The sequence below is a fragment of the Carettochelys insculpta genome, chromosome 12 (genome assembly GCF_033958435.1).
Source record: "Carettochelys insculpta isolate YL-2023 chromosome 12, ASM3395843v1, whole genome shotgun sequence".
NCBI classification, from domain to species: Eukaryota; Metazoa; Chordata; order Testudines; family Carettochelyidae; genus Carettochelys; species Carettochelys insculpta.
Window position 1 is genome coordinate 26,241,349 of NC_134148.1, and position 15,827 is coordinate 26,257,175.

At 42.4% G+C, this 15,827-nt stretch overlaps 1 protein-coding gene across 3 annotated transcripts in view; it reads left to right on the top strand.

Moving 5' to 3' along the window:
* TRPM7 (transient receptor potential cation channel subfamily M member 7) overlaps positions 1-15,827 on the top strand; it is a 96,834-nt gene that overhangs the window by 61,201 nt on the left and 19,806 nt on the right. For 2 of the 3 annotated variants that reach the window (XR_012647188.1, XM_075007053.1), the window contains exons 24-30: positions 2,589-2,773; positions 4,269-4,401; positions 5,402-6,540; positions 8,182-8,246; positions 9,174-9,270; positions 10,335-10,405; positions 11,237-11,271. Coding sequence is in view for 2 of the 3 variants with exons in the window: in XM_075007053.1 (XP_074863154.1) it covers positions 2,589-2,773; positions 4,269-4,401; positions 5,402-6,540; positions 8,182-8,246; positions 9,174-9,270; positions 10,335-10,405; positions 11,237-11,271 (1,725 nt within the window). In the remaining variant the exon portion in view is untranslated. The remainder of the gene's footprint in view (positions 1-2,588; positions 2,774-4,268; positions 4,402-5,401; positions 6,541-8,181; positions 8,247-9,173; positions 9,271-10,334; positions 10,406-11,236; positions 11,272-15,827) is intronic. The other variant, XM_075007054.1, reaches the window with a different exon arrangement.

Genomic DNA, 15,827 nt, shown 5'->3' on the forward strand with positions numbered 1-15,827 from the left:
TAAATAAATAGTTTGGTGTTCTAGGGTCTCTTAGTTTAAGAAACACTGATCTAGAGGCATGAAGCAAATCTATGTTACTAATAACTTGAGTAACAACATGTTACAGGGAATTCATCGTTCTTTCAATGAATTGATAGGCACAGTGAAGTACAAACATGAAAGTGCCTTAGAGCCACTTGGATAGTTTAATGTAGTTTCTTGTATTCTTGTTTTTACCTTATGCTGGGGCAGCTGCCTTGTGTAATAGTTTTAAAAAATAGGATCAATACTAAATAAAAGGTCCAAGTGTTTTGTTTTTAATTCCTAGTTTAATACACTTTTAAATTTCCTACTTTAACACTGATCAGGATTGAGGGAGCCTGTTGCAAATTAATACAGTTTAATTAGCAAGTAAAATTAGTATAAAAAGCAAAGATGGTAAATTGTGAAGTCATTAAATTTAACTTGATACACTTGGTTCAGTTTTATTCATTAGTTTTCCAAATGTACTGAGTTTGCTGAGGCTTTGTTACTGGTATACAAAGAAGTGATACCACTGTTGTATGTTCTTGTGTTACTAGAAAGTGGAAAAAGACTACCATGTTTTTGTAAGCATAATATATATAGATTAGTAACATCTTGCTGTACTTTTCTAGAAACACAGTAACAAGTCATTTTTGCAAGTTTATGCTTATACGAGGAAACAAATTTCCACAAGTTTTGCATTTCTAACTTTACATCTGAATCTGCATACCTAACATTTAAAAAAAAAAATTTTGATACATTGTTACACTTTGATTTCAGGCTTTTTTCATCTATCTTTATAGAATCCCTTGCTAAGAAGAATTTTATTAGTTCAGGAACACAGTGCAGACTTTTATACTGAAAAGTGGTATTATTATCTCAGTGGTCAGACAGTATTTTTAGTCATACAAATGGAGCTTTATTTATACCTGTCAAGGAATTGCATCATACAAATTGAAGATATAAGATTAGATTGTATTTGCTAAAATACAAGGGGAAGTAGGCTTTAGGTGGTTCAAACTGTGCTTTTACTACAGTAATTACTACAAGTTTATTATGTTTATGCAGCTGGAATTGCACAAATTACAGGGATTAATGGGAGGGATTGTAATGACGAGAGGCTAAACATGCTTCCTGACTGGCTCTGTGCACTGCTTCAGACTTTAGCATTTATGAGACAAAGGATGTAGAATATTAGATTAAAAACAGTCTTCTAAAACAGTGATAAAATTGTAGTCTGGTTTCAATGTAACAAAACACATTTATCCTTAGGAACACAGAGGGAGCTGTGCTATATACTATCAAAACAAAAAGCAGTCAAGTAGCACTTTAAAGACTAGCAGAATAATTTATTAGGTGTGCTTTCGTGGGACAGACCCAATTCTGTCTGGCTATGGTCTGAAGAAGTGGGTCTGTCCCACGAAAGCTCACCTAATAAATTATTTTGTTAGTCTTTAAGGTGCTACTTCACTGCTTTTTGTTTTTATCCTTAGCAGTGCATCTAGAAATCCTACTCTCTGGTTTTACAGTTCTTCTTTGGAGAGGATGACTGATGTTCTTCCAAAGATTTAATACTAAAACAAGTACATGCACAAAGTTTTTATTTAAAAAATAAAGCTTTTATGTGAGAGAAGAAATTTCTCATTTATAGAGACAGCATTCCTGACTTTTTAATCTGAAATTACTGCCAAATTGCTATTGTGGTTTATCACAAATGAATCTGTGTGTGAAAGGAGTACAATCAAAACTGTATTATCTGGACCTGTACCAACCAGAAAGCTCTATAAATTGGAATGTCTCCATAGGAAGTCCATAATATAGTGTGGTTGGTGCATAACTGGCTGGCTCCCTACCTGACTCCACGTGGCTCTCTGGAAGCAGTGACATGATTTTGGTGCTCCTAGGCAAAGAAATGGGCATGGGGTGGAGTGCAGGAGGAGTGTAGGGCTGGAGGTGGGGCACAGAAAGGGTTTTGAGATGCTGGATCCAGGGTGGAACTCCCCTTGGGTAGCTCTCCACAAGTGGCAACATGTCCCTCCCTGCTGCTTCTGGCAGAGGCACAGTTAGGTAGCTCTGTGGGCTGCCACCATCCAGAGGCACTATTCATGTAGTTCCTGTTGTCCATGGTTTCCAGCCAACAAGAGGTATGGAACCAGTGCTTGTGGCAGGGCGGTTGCTGTTTCCAGGGAGTGCTGAAGTGAGTGCCTCAACCCCTTCCCTGCACCCATACTTCTGGAGCCCAGCTCCTAGCCTCTCATGCTGCACCCCATGCCCAAACTCCCTCCCTCATAATTATCTGGAATTTTTCACTCATTGGTAGTCCCCGTTCCCCCAATATGCTGGTTGAAAAAAGCTTTTGCTGTATCATTCCTTCTTGCCATATTGGTATAGCCTTCCACTGATGCACTTTTAACTCAATTAAAAGAAATGTTTCTTGTGAAGTCAAAATACATAGTTATATATAATCTGTACATTTCTGCTGCATATATGCCTTTGTAAAATTCAACAGGCAGTAAAATTGCTTCTGATAGTAATTAACTTTAAAATCTTTGTGTTAAAGTACTTCTACATTTTCCCCTCTCTAGCAATGTGTATTTACAAGTAAAAGCAATTTCAAACATCGTATGGAAGTATCAGCGCTATCATTTCATTATGGCCTACCATGAAAAACCGGTTCTGCCTCCACCTCTTATTATTCTTAGTCACATGGCTTCCTTATTTTGTTGTATATGTAAAACAAGAAAGAAAGACAAGACTTCAGATGGACCAAGTAAGAACAAATGTTATCCAAGCAGTTACTTGTTTTTCTGTGATTAAAGTTGTTACAGTGGTGGTAATTCTTTGATTGCTACTCTTCATTAAAATGTGCACAGAGCACACTGCATGGGTATTTAATTGATCAATACTGAAGCAGTTAACTTGTTTATCATTTATCTAATTTAAAGTAGTTGCACTTTCTTGCATTTTGATAAAATTAATACCTTAATCTTTTTTAAAATGTTTATGATGAGAGTTGGTTTGTAAATCTTGTTTTATGAGATTGACCCACAACTATGATATCTGGAAATTAATTTCTACTGTCCTATTACCAGTAAAATATTAAGCCAAGCCTTAGACTTCAGTTCTATCCATACATATTAAAATAATCCTTCTGTTTATAGCACTTGGAGTTTATGTTGGTAAATTGAGTACCAGAGTCCCATTATTTTTAAAATGAATGTTAAGGTAGTGGACAGCTAGGAGAAAAAAGCTACCTATTTGCACAACATGGTGTGTCGGTAAAATAAAATAGTCCCTTTACCTAGTTCAATGCATCTGATTTTCTGATTGGGTTCCGTCTTCCCCCCCCTTCTCACCCTGTTTAATGATTTACATTCATTGTTTTATTTTATGTATATAGAAATATATATACTGTCTTTTCATACTCTTGTTTCATTTTGCTAGTCGTAGTTCCTTTGTATACAGTGGTTGAGCTTTCCTCTTTTAAACTGCTTTTTAAAAACACTGACTTTATACACTGCTGTATTTCTGCCATCTGCTTCAGTTTCATTTAAATTTAAATAAATCTTGCAAAAGCATTTTACTTTTCTGGTCTTTTGCTAGGGTTGATGGATTCTTATTTTTTTCCTGTCAAATGTGTTCTGTCAGAAAATTGAATTTTCAGTTATATGTATTTTTTTTCCCATGGCCAATATCTGCTTTCCTTGGAAAATGTCAACTTTTTATAAAAATAAAAACACAAAAATCAAAAAGTGAATTTACCACAGTACCCTGTGGCCAGTAAGTTAGTCAGAGCAGCAACAAGGGTGCATTATGGGAGATACATAGCCTACCCAGAAAGCCTAACCAAAAGAAAGGAGTGGCAAGATGAGGCACTCAAACTATTGTAAGGAACCTCAGTAGAATTTAGTAATTGACACTTTTGGTTTCTAACCAAAAAATGTTTGGCTTTTGCTGAAAATGTTCAGATATCAACTTTTTCTCCTGTTGAAGGTTGATGTTTCCAACCATGGATAAAACCCATTTTCTACTCAGCTTTAAAGAACTAGGTAGCATCCTCTTTTACCCCATCTCATCGATCATTGTGGCTACTTATTGAGTGGGTCTTTGCCCACACAAGCTTATGCTCCAAAATATCTGTTAGTCTATAAGGTGCCACAGGACCTCTTGTTGTTCTTGAAGATACAGACTAACACGGCTTCCTCTCTGATATATTTCAAATACTGAAATCTAATCTTCTGAATTGCTGCTTTCTCTTTCTTTAGAACTCTTCCTAACAGAAGAAGACCAAAAGAAACTTCATGACTTTGAAGAGTTGTGTGTTGAGATGTATTTTAATGAAAAAGATGATAAATTCCATTCTGGAAGTGAAGAGAGAATTCGAGTCACGTTTGAAAGGTAGAAAATTTGTGTAGAAACTTAAATTTAAATACAGTAAACTGTTTAACCAGTATTTGAGTAACCAGCACTCTCAAATAATGGGCATAACTCACAGCCAAGTAACTCTGGGTAGGGGACACCAGGTGGGAGAGCAGGGGAGCCTGCTGGCTGCACTCAAACGCAGCACGGAGGGATGCAGGGCAGAGCTGAGTGGGTTGGCCCTCCCCGAGGGGCGGGACATTGGACTCGTGCTCTGCACACAACCTCAGCTCTGATGCTGCATCTTCACACAGCTGCCCGGTGTCTGCTGAGCAGAGAAGTGGTGTCAGAGCTGGGGTTTGTGTACAGAGTACAAGAGCAATGCCCTGCCCCTTGTGGGGGTGCAGGGTGGTAGGCCACTCAGTGCTGCCCTGCATCCCGCCATGCTGTGTGTGAGTGCAGCTGGCAGGCTCTTCTGCTCTCCCACCCAGTATGAGCTACTCTTTATTACACAGAATATTTGATTACCTGGCAACCTCCCTCTGTCCTGTGGATGCCAGATGTCAGTTTACTGTGGAAACTTTGATTTATTAAACCTGTTGTTAGAAAAAGTACAGTGCCTGTGCAAAGTATTTAGGACTATTTTGCACAACACTTTTTCTTGTCTATATAGAAATTATTACAAGATTGTTTTGTTTTGTTTGTTTGTTTGTTATACGGTCTATACTTTCAGGTTGTAGAAGAGCTCCAGACGCTTGCTAGTGCATAGCAGACTGAGACTTTTAGTCTCTTTAAAGCAGTCTTCTCGGATGTATTGGAATGGGTGTTTAGAAAATTACCTAGTGTACCGTTACTTATTTGTGTATTTGTTTCTTCATGCCTGTCTATGTACAAGTATCTCCTTTTCTGTAACAGTCCCCTGAAATAATCTAAGCCACCCCAAACCTTTAAAACTCAAACTGGTGAAAAGAGGTGTAGCAGAAGTGTTTCTTTACAATTTGAAAACAAAGGAGTTTACCTTTCTGAATTTTTTTTTAAGGGTTGAACAAATGTGCATTCAGATAAAAGAAGTTGGTGATCGAGTCAACTACATCAAACGGTCATTGAACTCTTTAGATTCTCAGATTGGCCACCTACAGGATCTTTCTGCTCTCACTGTGGATACTCTAAAAACACTAACTGCACAAAAGGCTTCAGAAGCCAGCAAAGTCCATAATGAAATTACACGGGAGTTAAGCATTTCAAAACATTTGGCACAAAATCTGATTGACGATGGTCCTCTAAGAGCTTCAGTGTGGAAAAAACACAATATCGGAAATGTGTTTGGTTCTTCATTTCCACAAGGAGACATTGAGAATAATAATGCTTTATTTTGTAACATTTCTATGCACAATGAAAGAGATCTCCAGTGTAAGACAATTGGTCAGGATTTAACTCCAGTTCCCAAGGGGGAAGAGCTAAACTTTCAAGAGGCAGGTTCCTCAGGCAGTGCCTTATTTCCAAGTGCTTTTTCTCCTCCAGAACTTCGACAAAGATTACAGGGTGCAGAGATCTCAAAATCCATTAATAAAAATAAAAAATTAGGCAACTCATCAAACAGCATGCCACGTCTGTCATCTCCAACAGCTAAACTTTTTGTTAGCACTCCATCCCAGCCAAATTGCAAAAGTCCACTGGAATCATCGGCAAGTAATGAAGCAGCAATTTTGTCTAAGGCTACAGAAGGAGATAATATTGTAGAATTTGGTGCATTTGTGGGTAAGTATAACAAAGTAGATTGTGAATGTCCTGAAGTGATTAGTAGGTGCTCTTACACTCTTGCTTCTGGCTCTGCTTGCCTTGCTTTCACCCTGCCTTGTGTTGAAAGTGGAGGATACATTAATTGTGGTTTTATTCATGATGATGACACTAATGATTACAACTGCAGCAGCAGAGCTGACACCCATGATGAACAGTCTTCTGAGAATACTATCCAAAAGAAGCTACCTCACTCATCCAGCAACCAAAAGTCAGCAGTAAACAGTGACCCAAATGGTGGTTCACATGAAAAGTTGAATGTTAAAGATGAAGTTTCCAAAAGCCAGCATGTTCAAGCAGTGGAACCACCAAATAGAGATATAAGTTCTAACATCTATACAGGACTACCTCAAAAACTGTGGACCAAATCGAAGCCACAAGGTTTGATTTATCGAGAATTGTGTGGTATTTTGGGTTTATTCTGGTTATAGGTGACTTTATTCTATCACTATGCTTTGCTTTTTCGCTTTAAACCTTTCTGTTTTCTCTAAATTGTATGGATATTGTTTAACGTTAAAATAATTTCTTTTTAATTCTTTCACACGGACAATATTTTTCAGAGAAACATTGGGCAGCTATTGACAAATAACAGTTTTTTTTAATATTAGTATGTGTGCAGCTCACAAACTCTATTAGTACTACTTTTAAGGTCCTGCTTTTTGCCAGTGTAAAAAAAATATTGTCTGTTTTCTGAGAAATTGTGGAAGACTTGTTTTGACTAATTCAATCATGAGTAAATATCCCTGTGGTATCTGTGTTAAGCTCAGGGATCCTTACTGTGCTACCCTCCTCCATAATTCTGTAACTGGGATCTACCACTGTTATCTACCGTAATACAGTATAATACAGTAATATTTTGAAAACTTTCCAAAGTGCTTTTTAAATCCAGTGTTACACACTTCAACTTTTTACATAACTGTAAAAGTGCATTGTTCTTGTTAGATTATATAGACCATCTTTGACAAATAAAACAGTGGCAGATTCATTACAAAACTAGGTGTTGGTTTACTAACTGAACACTGTAAATTAAGAGACCAAATACTTTAAATTAGATCCAAATATAACTGGAGGATCACAGTCTTGACCTGTCAGGCAACTGTGCAAGTGTTAACTAGCAAAAGCACTATTTTCCAAGTGATACTGACTATTTAAAGTTGAGTTTGTTTAAACTATAGTTCTGTTGCCAAAATGTTTAAGTGCTCAAATAGTAATATTTTTTTGGACTTGTAGGACACCAGCAAGGCATTTAATTGTATAATCATTAGCAAGGTTCATGATAGTACAGGAAAACTAATGTAATTAATTTTTTTATATTTTTAAAGCAAAAACCACAAATTATTTGAAATAGGACTGTATAGGTCTTTAACTAAACATACAACAGCATGGATCAAATTGAGTAGTAAATATACTTGTTTTAGTTGGGCCAGGCCTTTGTTTGTTATATGGCCCTTTCTCTGCTGAAATTTAGAATATACTCTTCGTCCATGATACATAATAGCTATAATTATAGATATTCAGATGTGGTGCAGCAATATATTGTCAATCAGTTATATTTGCTTTCATATAAAGGCATGCACACAGGTAGAATTCTGAGAGTATTTCCTGTAACTATTGGGATGAAGTGAATATTTTAAAAACCTACCAAAGGAAACTCAGCTGTTTTTATACTTTTCAGTTTATGTAAAAATAGTGAGATTAAGAATATCAAATAAATGGTATATGAAAGTTCTTTGAAAGTAATCCAATTTGTTTTCTTGAAGGAGTAATATTTTTAAATTTGTATGAATTTTATAGTGGTGGTGCTTTATACTTTTTAATGTAGAAAAAGCAACACTTCCTTATCTCTACTAACCTATCATTAATATCCATTTCTTCATTATAAGTCTTTCTCAATGAAAACACTGGCAGTATTTATTACCGTTTCTGTCCTCATCATAACAGAATATTTGGCATGTTCCAGTTTTTTTCAGTGTTTATCTTTGATACTGAATACTTTATATTTTTCAATTTACTGGGTCAAAGGTCACAGAGACAGCATGGAGGTACAATTTGAGTCAGCGCTTAAAGGAAAAAATGCTAATATCGAGGTAAGACTGAAATCTTTAAAATGCATCGTTTTCATGTATAGTGTACAGCACATTTGAAAATGTCAGTAGATTTTTGCAAGATTAATGTGAAAGTAAATATACTAACAATCCATAACAATAAAAAAAGCAGTCATGTAGCACTTTAAAGACTAACAAAACATTGTGTTATTTTGTTATAATATTAGTTAGTCTTTAAAGTGCTACATGACTGCTTTTTTGTTTTGATAGAATACGGACTAATAGGGCTATCTCTCTGTCACAGTCCATAACAATGCTACCTTATCTATGGAAGTACCACTCTGATAGTGAGTAATTGAAGCCTTCAGTACCTCAATGAGATTGGATCTATGGATAACACTCACTTCCCCCTTTGAGGTTGTGGCTACACTAGCTCCCTCATTTCGAAAGGGTTTCCTTGCTCCTGTGAGTGGCAGAGAGCTGATGTCTGGGTCCCGTCTGCCTGCCACTCTCAGGAGCCGGGAAGCTGAGCAGGTTGGGTCGGTTTCTCCTGCTCCTCTGGGTGGCGGGAAGTTACCATCTGGCTCTGGGCTGCCCACCATATGTGGGAGCCAGGAAACTGATCAGCACTACTGCACTTTTCAGTTTCCTAGCTCCCCTGAGTGGCAGACAGCCTGTAGCCAGGTGCCAGCTCCCCACCACTCAGTTGCATTAACCTGAGATATGCACAACTCAAGTGCGCATATCTCATGGTTCTACTGTACTGAGTTGCAGTGTGAAAGTATTTGTAAATCTAGTAAGCTGTAAAGGTACCTTTTAAAATGTATGTATGTGTTGTAAATTTGACAAAGGATACCAGAGAGAGGGCTACTAGTCGTATGCTGAACACTAAATAGATTTCCATGCTGCAAGAAAGGGAAAGTACTACAGGAATGATGACTCATAACAGTGTATGGGTTTTTAATACAGGGTGGTCTTCAAGCTGATGGCAAACTAAGAAGGGTTAATTCTAGTGGTGGATTTACAGACTATCAGGAAAACTCTTTGGCAGTTCATTCAGAACAATGTAAGTTTGCTAGTTTTTCTTGGAGTCCCAATTCTATCTCTGAATTTTATAAATGATGCATAATACTTAATCATTATATCAATTAGTGCATCTACATAAACCTCAGACTTGTCTCTGAATATATACTTAACCTTCTGTTACTTGAAACACTAGTATTCTCTTAACTGACAGTAGAGAGGAATCTTCTGTATAGTCTAAAGTTTTCAGACTCTGCATTTGTTCAGTCAGTTACACTGGTTTTCCCCAGACCGTCAGGTTCCCCTGTTTGTGTGCTTTTCACATGGAAAAGAATCAGATTTTTTATAAAAGTGGAAAATGTAACTTTAAAATGAAAAAAATTACAGGGAGATATTACTATTTGAAACTAATTTCTCTATTTACAAGTGACTAGATATTAAATCGAAGGGCTGCGTCTACACTGGCCCCTCCCTTTCAAAAGAGGTATGTTAATGAGGGAGTTCAGAAAATGCTAATGAGGCACTGCCATGACTGTGCAGCACCTCATTAGAATAATGACAGTCATGTGCAATTCGAAAGTGCCACTTTCAGAGTGCACGCCACCTGTGTAGACGGGGTCTTTCGAAAGAACCCCATGAGTCTGAAAGCCCCATCTTCCTAAAACCAAATGGGCAAAAGTGGCTTTTGAAGTCAGGGGGTTCCTTTTGAAAGGCCCCCGTCTACACGGACGGCATGCGTTCCGAAAGCGACAGTTTTGAATTGCGCGTGGCTGCAGTTGTGCTAATGAGGCACTGCACATTCATGGCACCGCCTCATTTCCATCTTCCAAACTTCCTCATTAACATGCCCCTTTTGAAAGGGAGGGGCCAGTGTAGATGCAACCAAGGTGTTTCCTTTTAAACTTATTTTACATATAGACCTCCAGCCATTTTTTCAGTTTTGGGAGACATGTAGGGTAAATTTTGAGAGTCTATTAATTCTTTTTTAGGGGCTAGATTAAATAGTTCAGTTGGTCATTTTGTTGGTAAAGATTTAAGACATCCTCTATTTTGGTAAAAGCATTTTTCTGAGTCTCTTGGCAGATTGTGAATTTATTTCTTTTCTAGTTCACAACAGAAGTAGAAGAGCATCAACTGAAGACACTCAGCAAGTAGATTCTAAAGCAGCCTTGCTCACGGTTTGTATACTCAAAGTTGACCGTTTAATCAAACTTCTCAATTTAATTCCTATTTAAGATACAAACTAATTGACGTGCAGTAGTGATATTCTCTGTGACGTCTCTAAAACTAGGATCTGTTTTGTCGTCATCAGAAGATTACGGTCAGTCGAGATAACAGAGCAAAATTTCAGAGACAGCTTTTGATAGAAAACAAAAGGAAAGGAATCAGATCTGACTGTATCTATCATTGCTCCAATCTCTTGATACATGCTCCTTTCAGAACTAGCTTCCCCATGGATGCACAACATTTGGGTTGAAAATCATAGGAATTCTGGGAATATGACTGTGAGATCTAAGGGAAATCAGTATGAACCTGATGCAAGATGATATACAGAGGAAGGAAGATAGATGGACTACATTGTAGATTCATGAAGAAGCAGCAGAGGTCTTGTTTTGAGTGAGAGGAAGGATAAGGAGTTGAAGATTAGGTACATCTTTGGTACATTTCTGTGAGGATAAGCATTAACTTGTGCTGTTTTACTGTTTTTATAAAGAATATTTTCACTTATGAGTAAAAGGATTTAAATATCCTCTACATAATCATAATGAATATAATCAGCTTTTCTGTTATGTCTGTCTTAAGATACTAGAAGGGTAATATATTACAGTAGCCTTCCACTGTATTTGAGTATCTCAGTTCAATTATTTTATCAGTGAAGTTATGAGGAATACCACCATAGTGCCTTTATTTTCATATCTTAATATAGGCTATACAAAGAGATTAAGTACATTTCTTCTGCTTTCAGTATTGGGGAAAATGACTTTTTTTTTTTTTTTTTTTCATTAAAGGATTGGTTACAAGGTAGACCAAGTAGCAATCAAATGTAAGTAAGTTTTCTAATCACTAATGGTAACATTTTACATGTCAAAGGGAGAACTGAGATACCATATTGCAAATACTTAGCTATTTTGCAGTGGATCATGTCTCACAGAAGTCCTGCGTATAGTGTCTTTTTTTTTTTTTTTAATATGCTCTCGGGGATCAACTCCTTTCTACTCAATAATTAAATACAATAATTAAGCAATAATCTACACAATGTACAAAAATGGGTCAATTCTTTCATTAAAGTATTTATAAGCATGATTTGTTTTATTTGGGTGACTGGTATCCATATAAGTTACATAAAGGATCTAGCCTGTGGCCTTTTTTCCCCCTAATAAATGACTAATTTTATTCATTGAACTGCATTGACAAGTTAATAGTGCCACACATGGACATCTATGGGTTAAAAAGTCTAATTTAAAGAGACAGCATAGGTGAGGTAATAGATTTTCTTCTTCGAGTGTCCCCGTGGGTGCTCCACATTAGGTGTCGGGCTCGCCTGGCGCCGCAGATCGGATCTTCCAAGCAGTTTCTGCCGGACCGCGCATGCGCCGGTGCGCGCCGCTCCCCCGCGCGCTCCCGGCCATGTGCGCGATCTGGTCCCCGCCAGTTCCTCTTAACCGCCGTCGGCTGCAGACGGAATCCAACTAGGCTAAGGCCAAGTAGTGTATTCAACGACTTTATCTGTTTTTTCTTAAAGTTTTTTTCAGGCACTTAGGCTACTGTAAGCTAGCCGGTTGTTATTTTGTGTAAAAAAAAAAAAAAAAAAAAAAAAAAAAAAAAAAAACAACGAACAAGCTAGGAGAGGGACAGCTCAGCCAGTCCCAGTAACAAGCGCCGGAGGCCAGGAGCTAGGGTTATCAGCCCTCCTGCTAAGGCAGGCCATCGGACGGGGAAAACGGCACAAAGAAGGTGCTAAGTACCCACTTAAAAACTCAGACTCATCAACAATGTCCTCTTCGGGCTTTAAAAAAAAAAAAAATGCTGCTTCTTGATAAGGCCCTCCAGCCAGAAGCGCCGGAGCGGCCGCAGCAGGAGGGACCCTCCGGGGCCCTTAAAAGGAAAGCTGCCTCCCTCACTCCATCAGCGCAGAAACGGAGGAAAGTATCTCCAGCCCGATCCCTGCCGGCAGCAACAGCGAGCGGGATGGGAGGAGCAAGCAGCCCCCAGCCGCAGCAACAGCTGATCGGCGGCGGCACGGAGAGCCACGTGGAAACGGCTCAGCCTCCGATACTCAGTCAGCCACCCCGCACCGCAGGCAGGGCGGCGGCTAAGCAAACGCCGGTACCGGCGGCACCGCAGGCAGCGACACCGACCCCCGGGGAACCGGCGGTGCAGACCGCGCAGGCACGTAGCCTGCCGGCACCGGAGGACACCGCACATGCGGCATCGCCCTCAAGCATGCCGAGCTCGGTGCGGACGGGGCCGGAATCCCCTGTATGCTCCCCAGCCCGATCCCTGCCGGCAGCAACGGCGAGCGGGACGGGAGGAGCGCGCAGCCCCCAGCTGCAGCAACAGCTGATCGGCGGCGGCACGGAGAGCCACGTGGAAGCGGCTCAGCCTCCGATAATCAGCCAGCCACCCTGCACCGCAGGCAGGGCGGCGGCTAAACAAGCGCCGGTACCGGCGGCACCGCGGGCAGCGGCACTGACCCCCGGGGAACCGGCGGTGCAGAGCGCGCAGGCACGTAGCCTGCAGGCACTGGAGGACACCGCACATGCGGCACCGCCCTTGAGCGTGCCGAGCTCGGTGCGGACGCCGGAATGCCCTGTATGCTCCCCAGCCCGATCCCTGCCGGCAGCAACAGCGAGCGGGACGGGAGGAGCGAGCAGCCCCCAGCTGCAGCAACAGCTGATCGGCGGCGGCACGGAGAGCCACGTGCAAGCGGCTCACCCTTCGATAATCAGCCAGCCGCCCTGCACCGCAGGCAGGGCGGCGGCTAAACAAGCGCCGGTACCACCGACCCCCGGAAAACCGGCGGTGCAGAGCGCGCAGGCACGCAGCCTGCCGGCACCGAAGGACACCGCACGTGCGGCACCGACTTCGAGTGTGCCGAGCTCGGTGCGGACGGGGCCGGGATCCCCTGTATGTCAGGGGCGGAGTTACCTCCTCAAGGGAGGGGGAAGACTGCACACAAGAGGAGGCATTGCAGCCCCTCTCCGCACAGGGCTGTGGAGTTGCTTTCTCACAGCCCTCCGCTATGTTGCAGACTCCAACTAGAAGGCAGGGGTCGTCCCCCCCTTGGCCTACCCGGAGCCCCCTTCTCCATTTCTGCAACCAGCCTCACCCTGGCTGGGACCACCTCCACCCTTCCTGGGATTTGAACCACTGGACTATTAGGCAAAGTCGCTCTCTCCGGGGTCTCGACGGTCTCCCTCCCCCAGACGCAAAGGGTATGCACCAAGGGAGTGGTCTAGGTCACCTTCCCAAGACCAGTGCTTACACTGCCATGGTTGCCCCTACCACGCAGGGCATAGACACCATCGGCAATCTACTAGGGAAAGATCCCTACGAACGATCTCGTACCCCCGAAGGCAATTGCGACCGGGGACAGAGACTTAAGCATCTCAGGGGGGACTGGTTATGGAACCCCGAGATTTTCCTCGCGCACCTCTAGTGAGAGGGTGTACCATCATCAGCAGGAACCGGAAGGGTCCAGAGAGACGTACCCCAGCGGTTCCTCGCTTTCCTCCCCGGATGAGGCTACGGCCCCGGGGGGCGTCCATCCTCCGGACGATCTCAAACAGTTCCAAGAGCTGTTTTACGAGGGTGGCCTTCACGCAAGGCTTCCAGACAGCAAAGGTGCAAGAGCAACACCATAAGCTCCTCAAAAATCTGAGACCTCCGGCCTCCTCCAAAATAGCAATACCGCTGATGACGCAATCTTGGAGTCTGCCACTATGATATGGCAGACTCCTGCGACTATTCCGCCTGTCCACAAAAGAGCGGGGGGGGAAAAAAAAAAAAAAAAAAAAATACTTCGTGCCCATGAAGGGCATGGAGTTCCTGTTCAGCCACCCACAACCAAATTCTTTGGTGGTGGAGTCGTCGCAACATGGGGTAATAGACAAACATGCCAAAAAGCTAGAGCTGTTGGCCAGAAAGGTCTACTCCTCCTCCACGCTACTGTTGCCAATGGCAAATTACGCAGCGCATCTAGCGAACCATAATTTCGACAACCACATTAGGTTGACCTCCCTCATGGACTCGCTTCCAGAGGGCACGAAACCAGTGCTCAAGGCCATCATCCGACCATTTTATAACCAGTGGCAAAGGATCACCACAGACAAATGGGTGCTGGAGATCATAGCCACGGGGTACGCCATCCCCTCCCAGTTGCTCCCACCGCCATGACCTCCACCCGGGGCCCCACCTCCAGGAGACCTCCCATGTAGCGAGGCTCAAGCAGGAGGTAGACCATCTCATGCTCATAGGGGCAGTGGAAAGAGTGCCGGAGCAACTGCAAGGGAGAGGGTTCTACTTGAGGTACTTCCTCACGGGGAGGCCCATCTTAGATTTTCGAGGCCTCACCGGTACCTGCGCAAGCAACGTTTTCGGATGATCACAAACACCTCCATCCTTACGGCACTAGACGATGGAGATTGGTTCGCAGCCCTCGACTTACAAGGTCCTACCGTTTGGGCTCTCCTCAGCCCCCAGAGTCTTCACCAAGACCTTGGCAGTGGTGTCAGCCTACCTGCACAGACAGGGGGTATTTATATTCCAGTATCTGAATGACTGCCTACTCAAAGGGGCCTCGAAGGAGGAGGTACTACGCATAATATGTGTCACAGCAGGCACGTTCTCTTCGCTCGGCCTGCTTATCAATCTGACAAAATCAAAGACAGACCCCACACAGGACATAGAGTTCGTAGGGGCACGCATAAATTCTATTACAGTGAGGGCGTATCTACCAGAGACTCGCTTTCGGGCCATCGGCTCCCTCGCGCAAGGCTTCACCTTCAGCCCTATGGTGCCGGTTCTGACGTGCTTACAGCCGCTGGGCCACATGGCAGCAGCGACATTTCGTAGAACAGAACGCCAGGTTACACATGCGCAGCATGCAGCGTTGGCTGGCGAGCGTATACAAACCGGCAGCACACACTGTTCACAGGATGGCGTCGCCCACAACGGAGGTGCGCAAATCCCTGCAATGGTGGGTAAACCCCGAGAACCTGCTAACAAGGGTACCCTTCCACCAACCACACGTATTGGTTTTTCTTACTACAGATGCCCCCCTCATAGGGTGGGGAGCACACATGGGCGGAGAGGTGACGCAAGGGCTGTGGTCCTCTATGGAGCAGTCACTGCACACAAATATACTGGAGCTCAAAGCAGTGTTCAACGCCTGCAGACACTTTCGAGACCAACTGAAAGGCAAGGTAGTCGGGAATCAGTACAGACGATACCTCCACCATGTTTTATATAAATCGGCAAGGAGGAGCTCGGTCCCGTGCCTTATGTGTAGAAGCAGTCCGGTTGTGGAACTGCTGCATCGCCAACAATGTAACTTTGAAAGCCTCGTACTTACCAGGCGCTCGCAATGTGAAGGCAGAC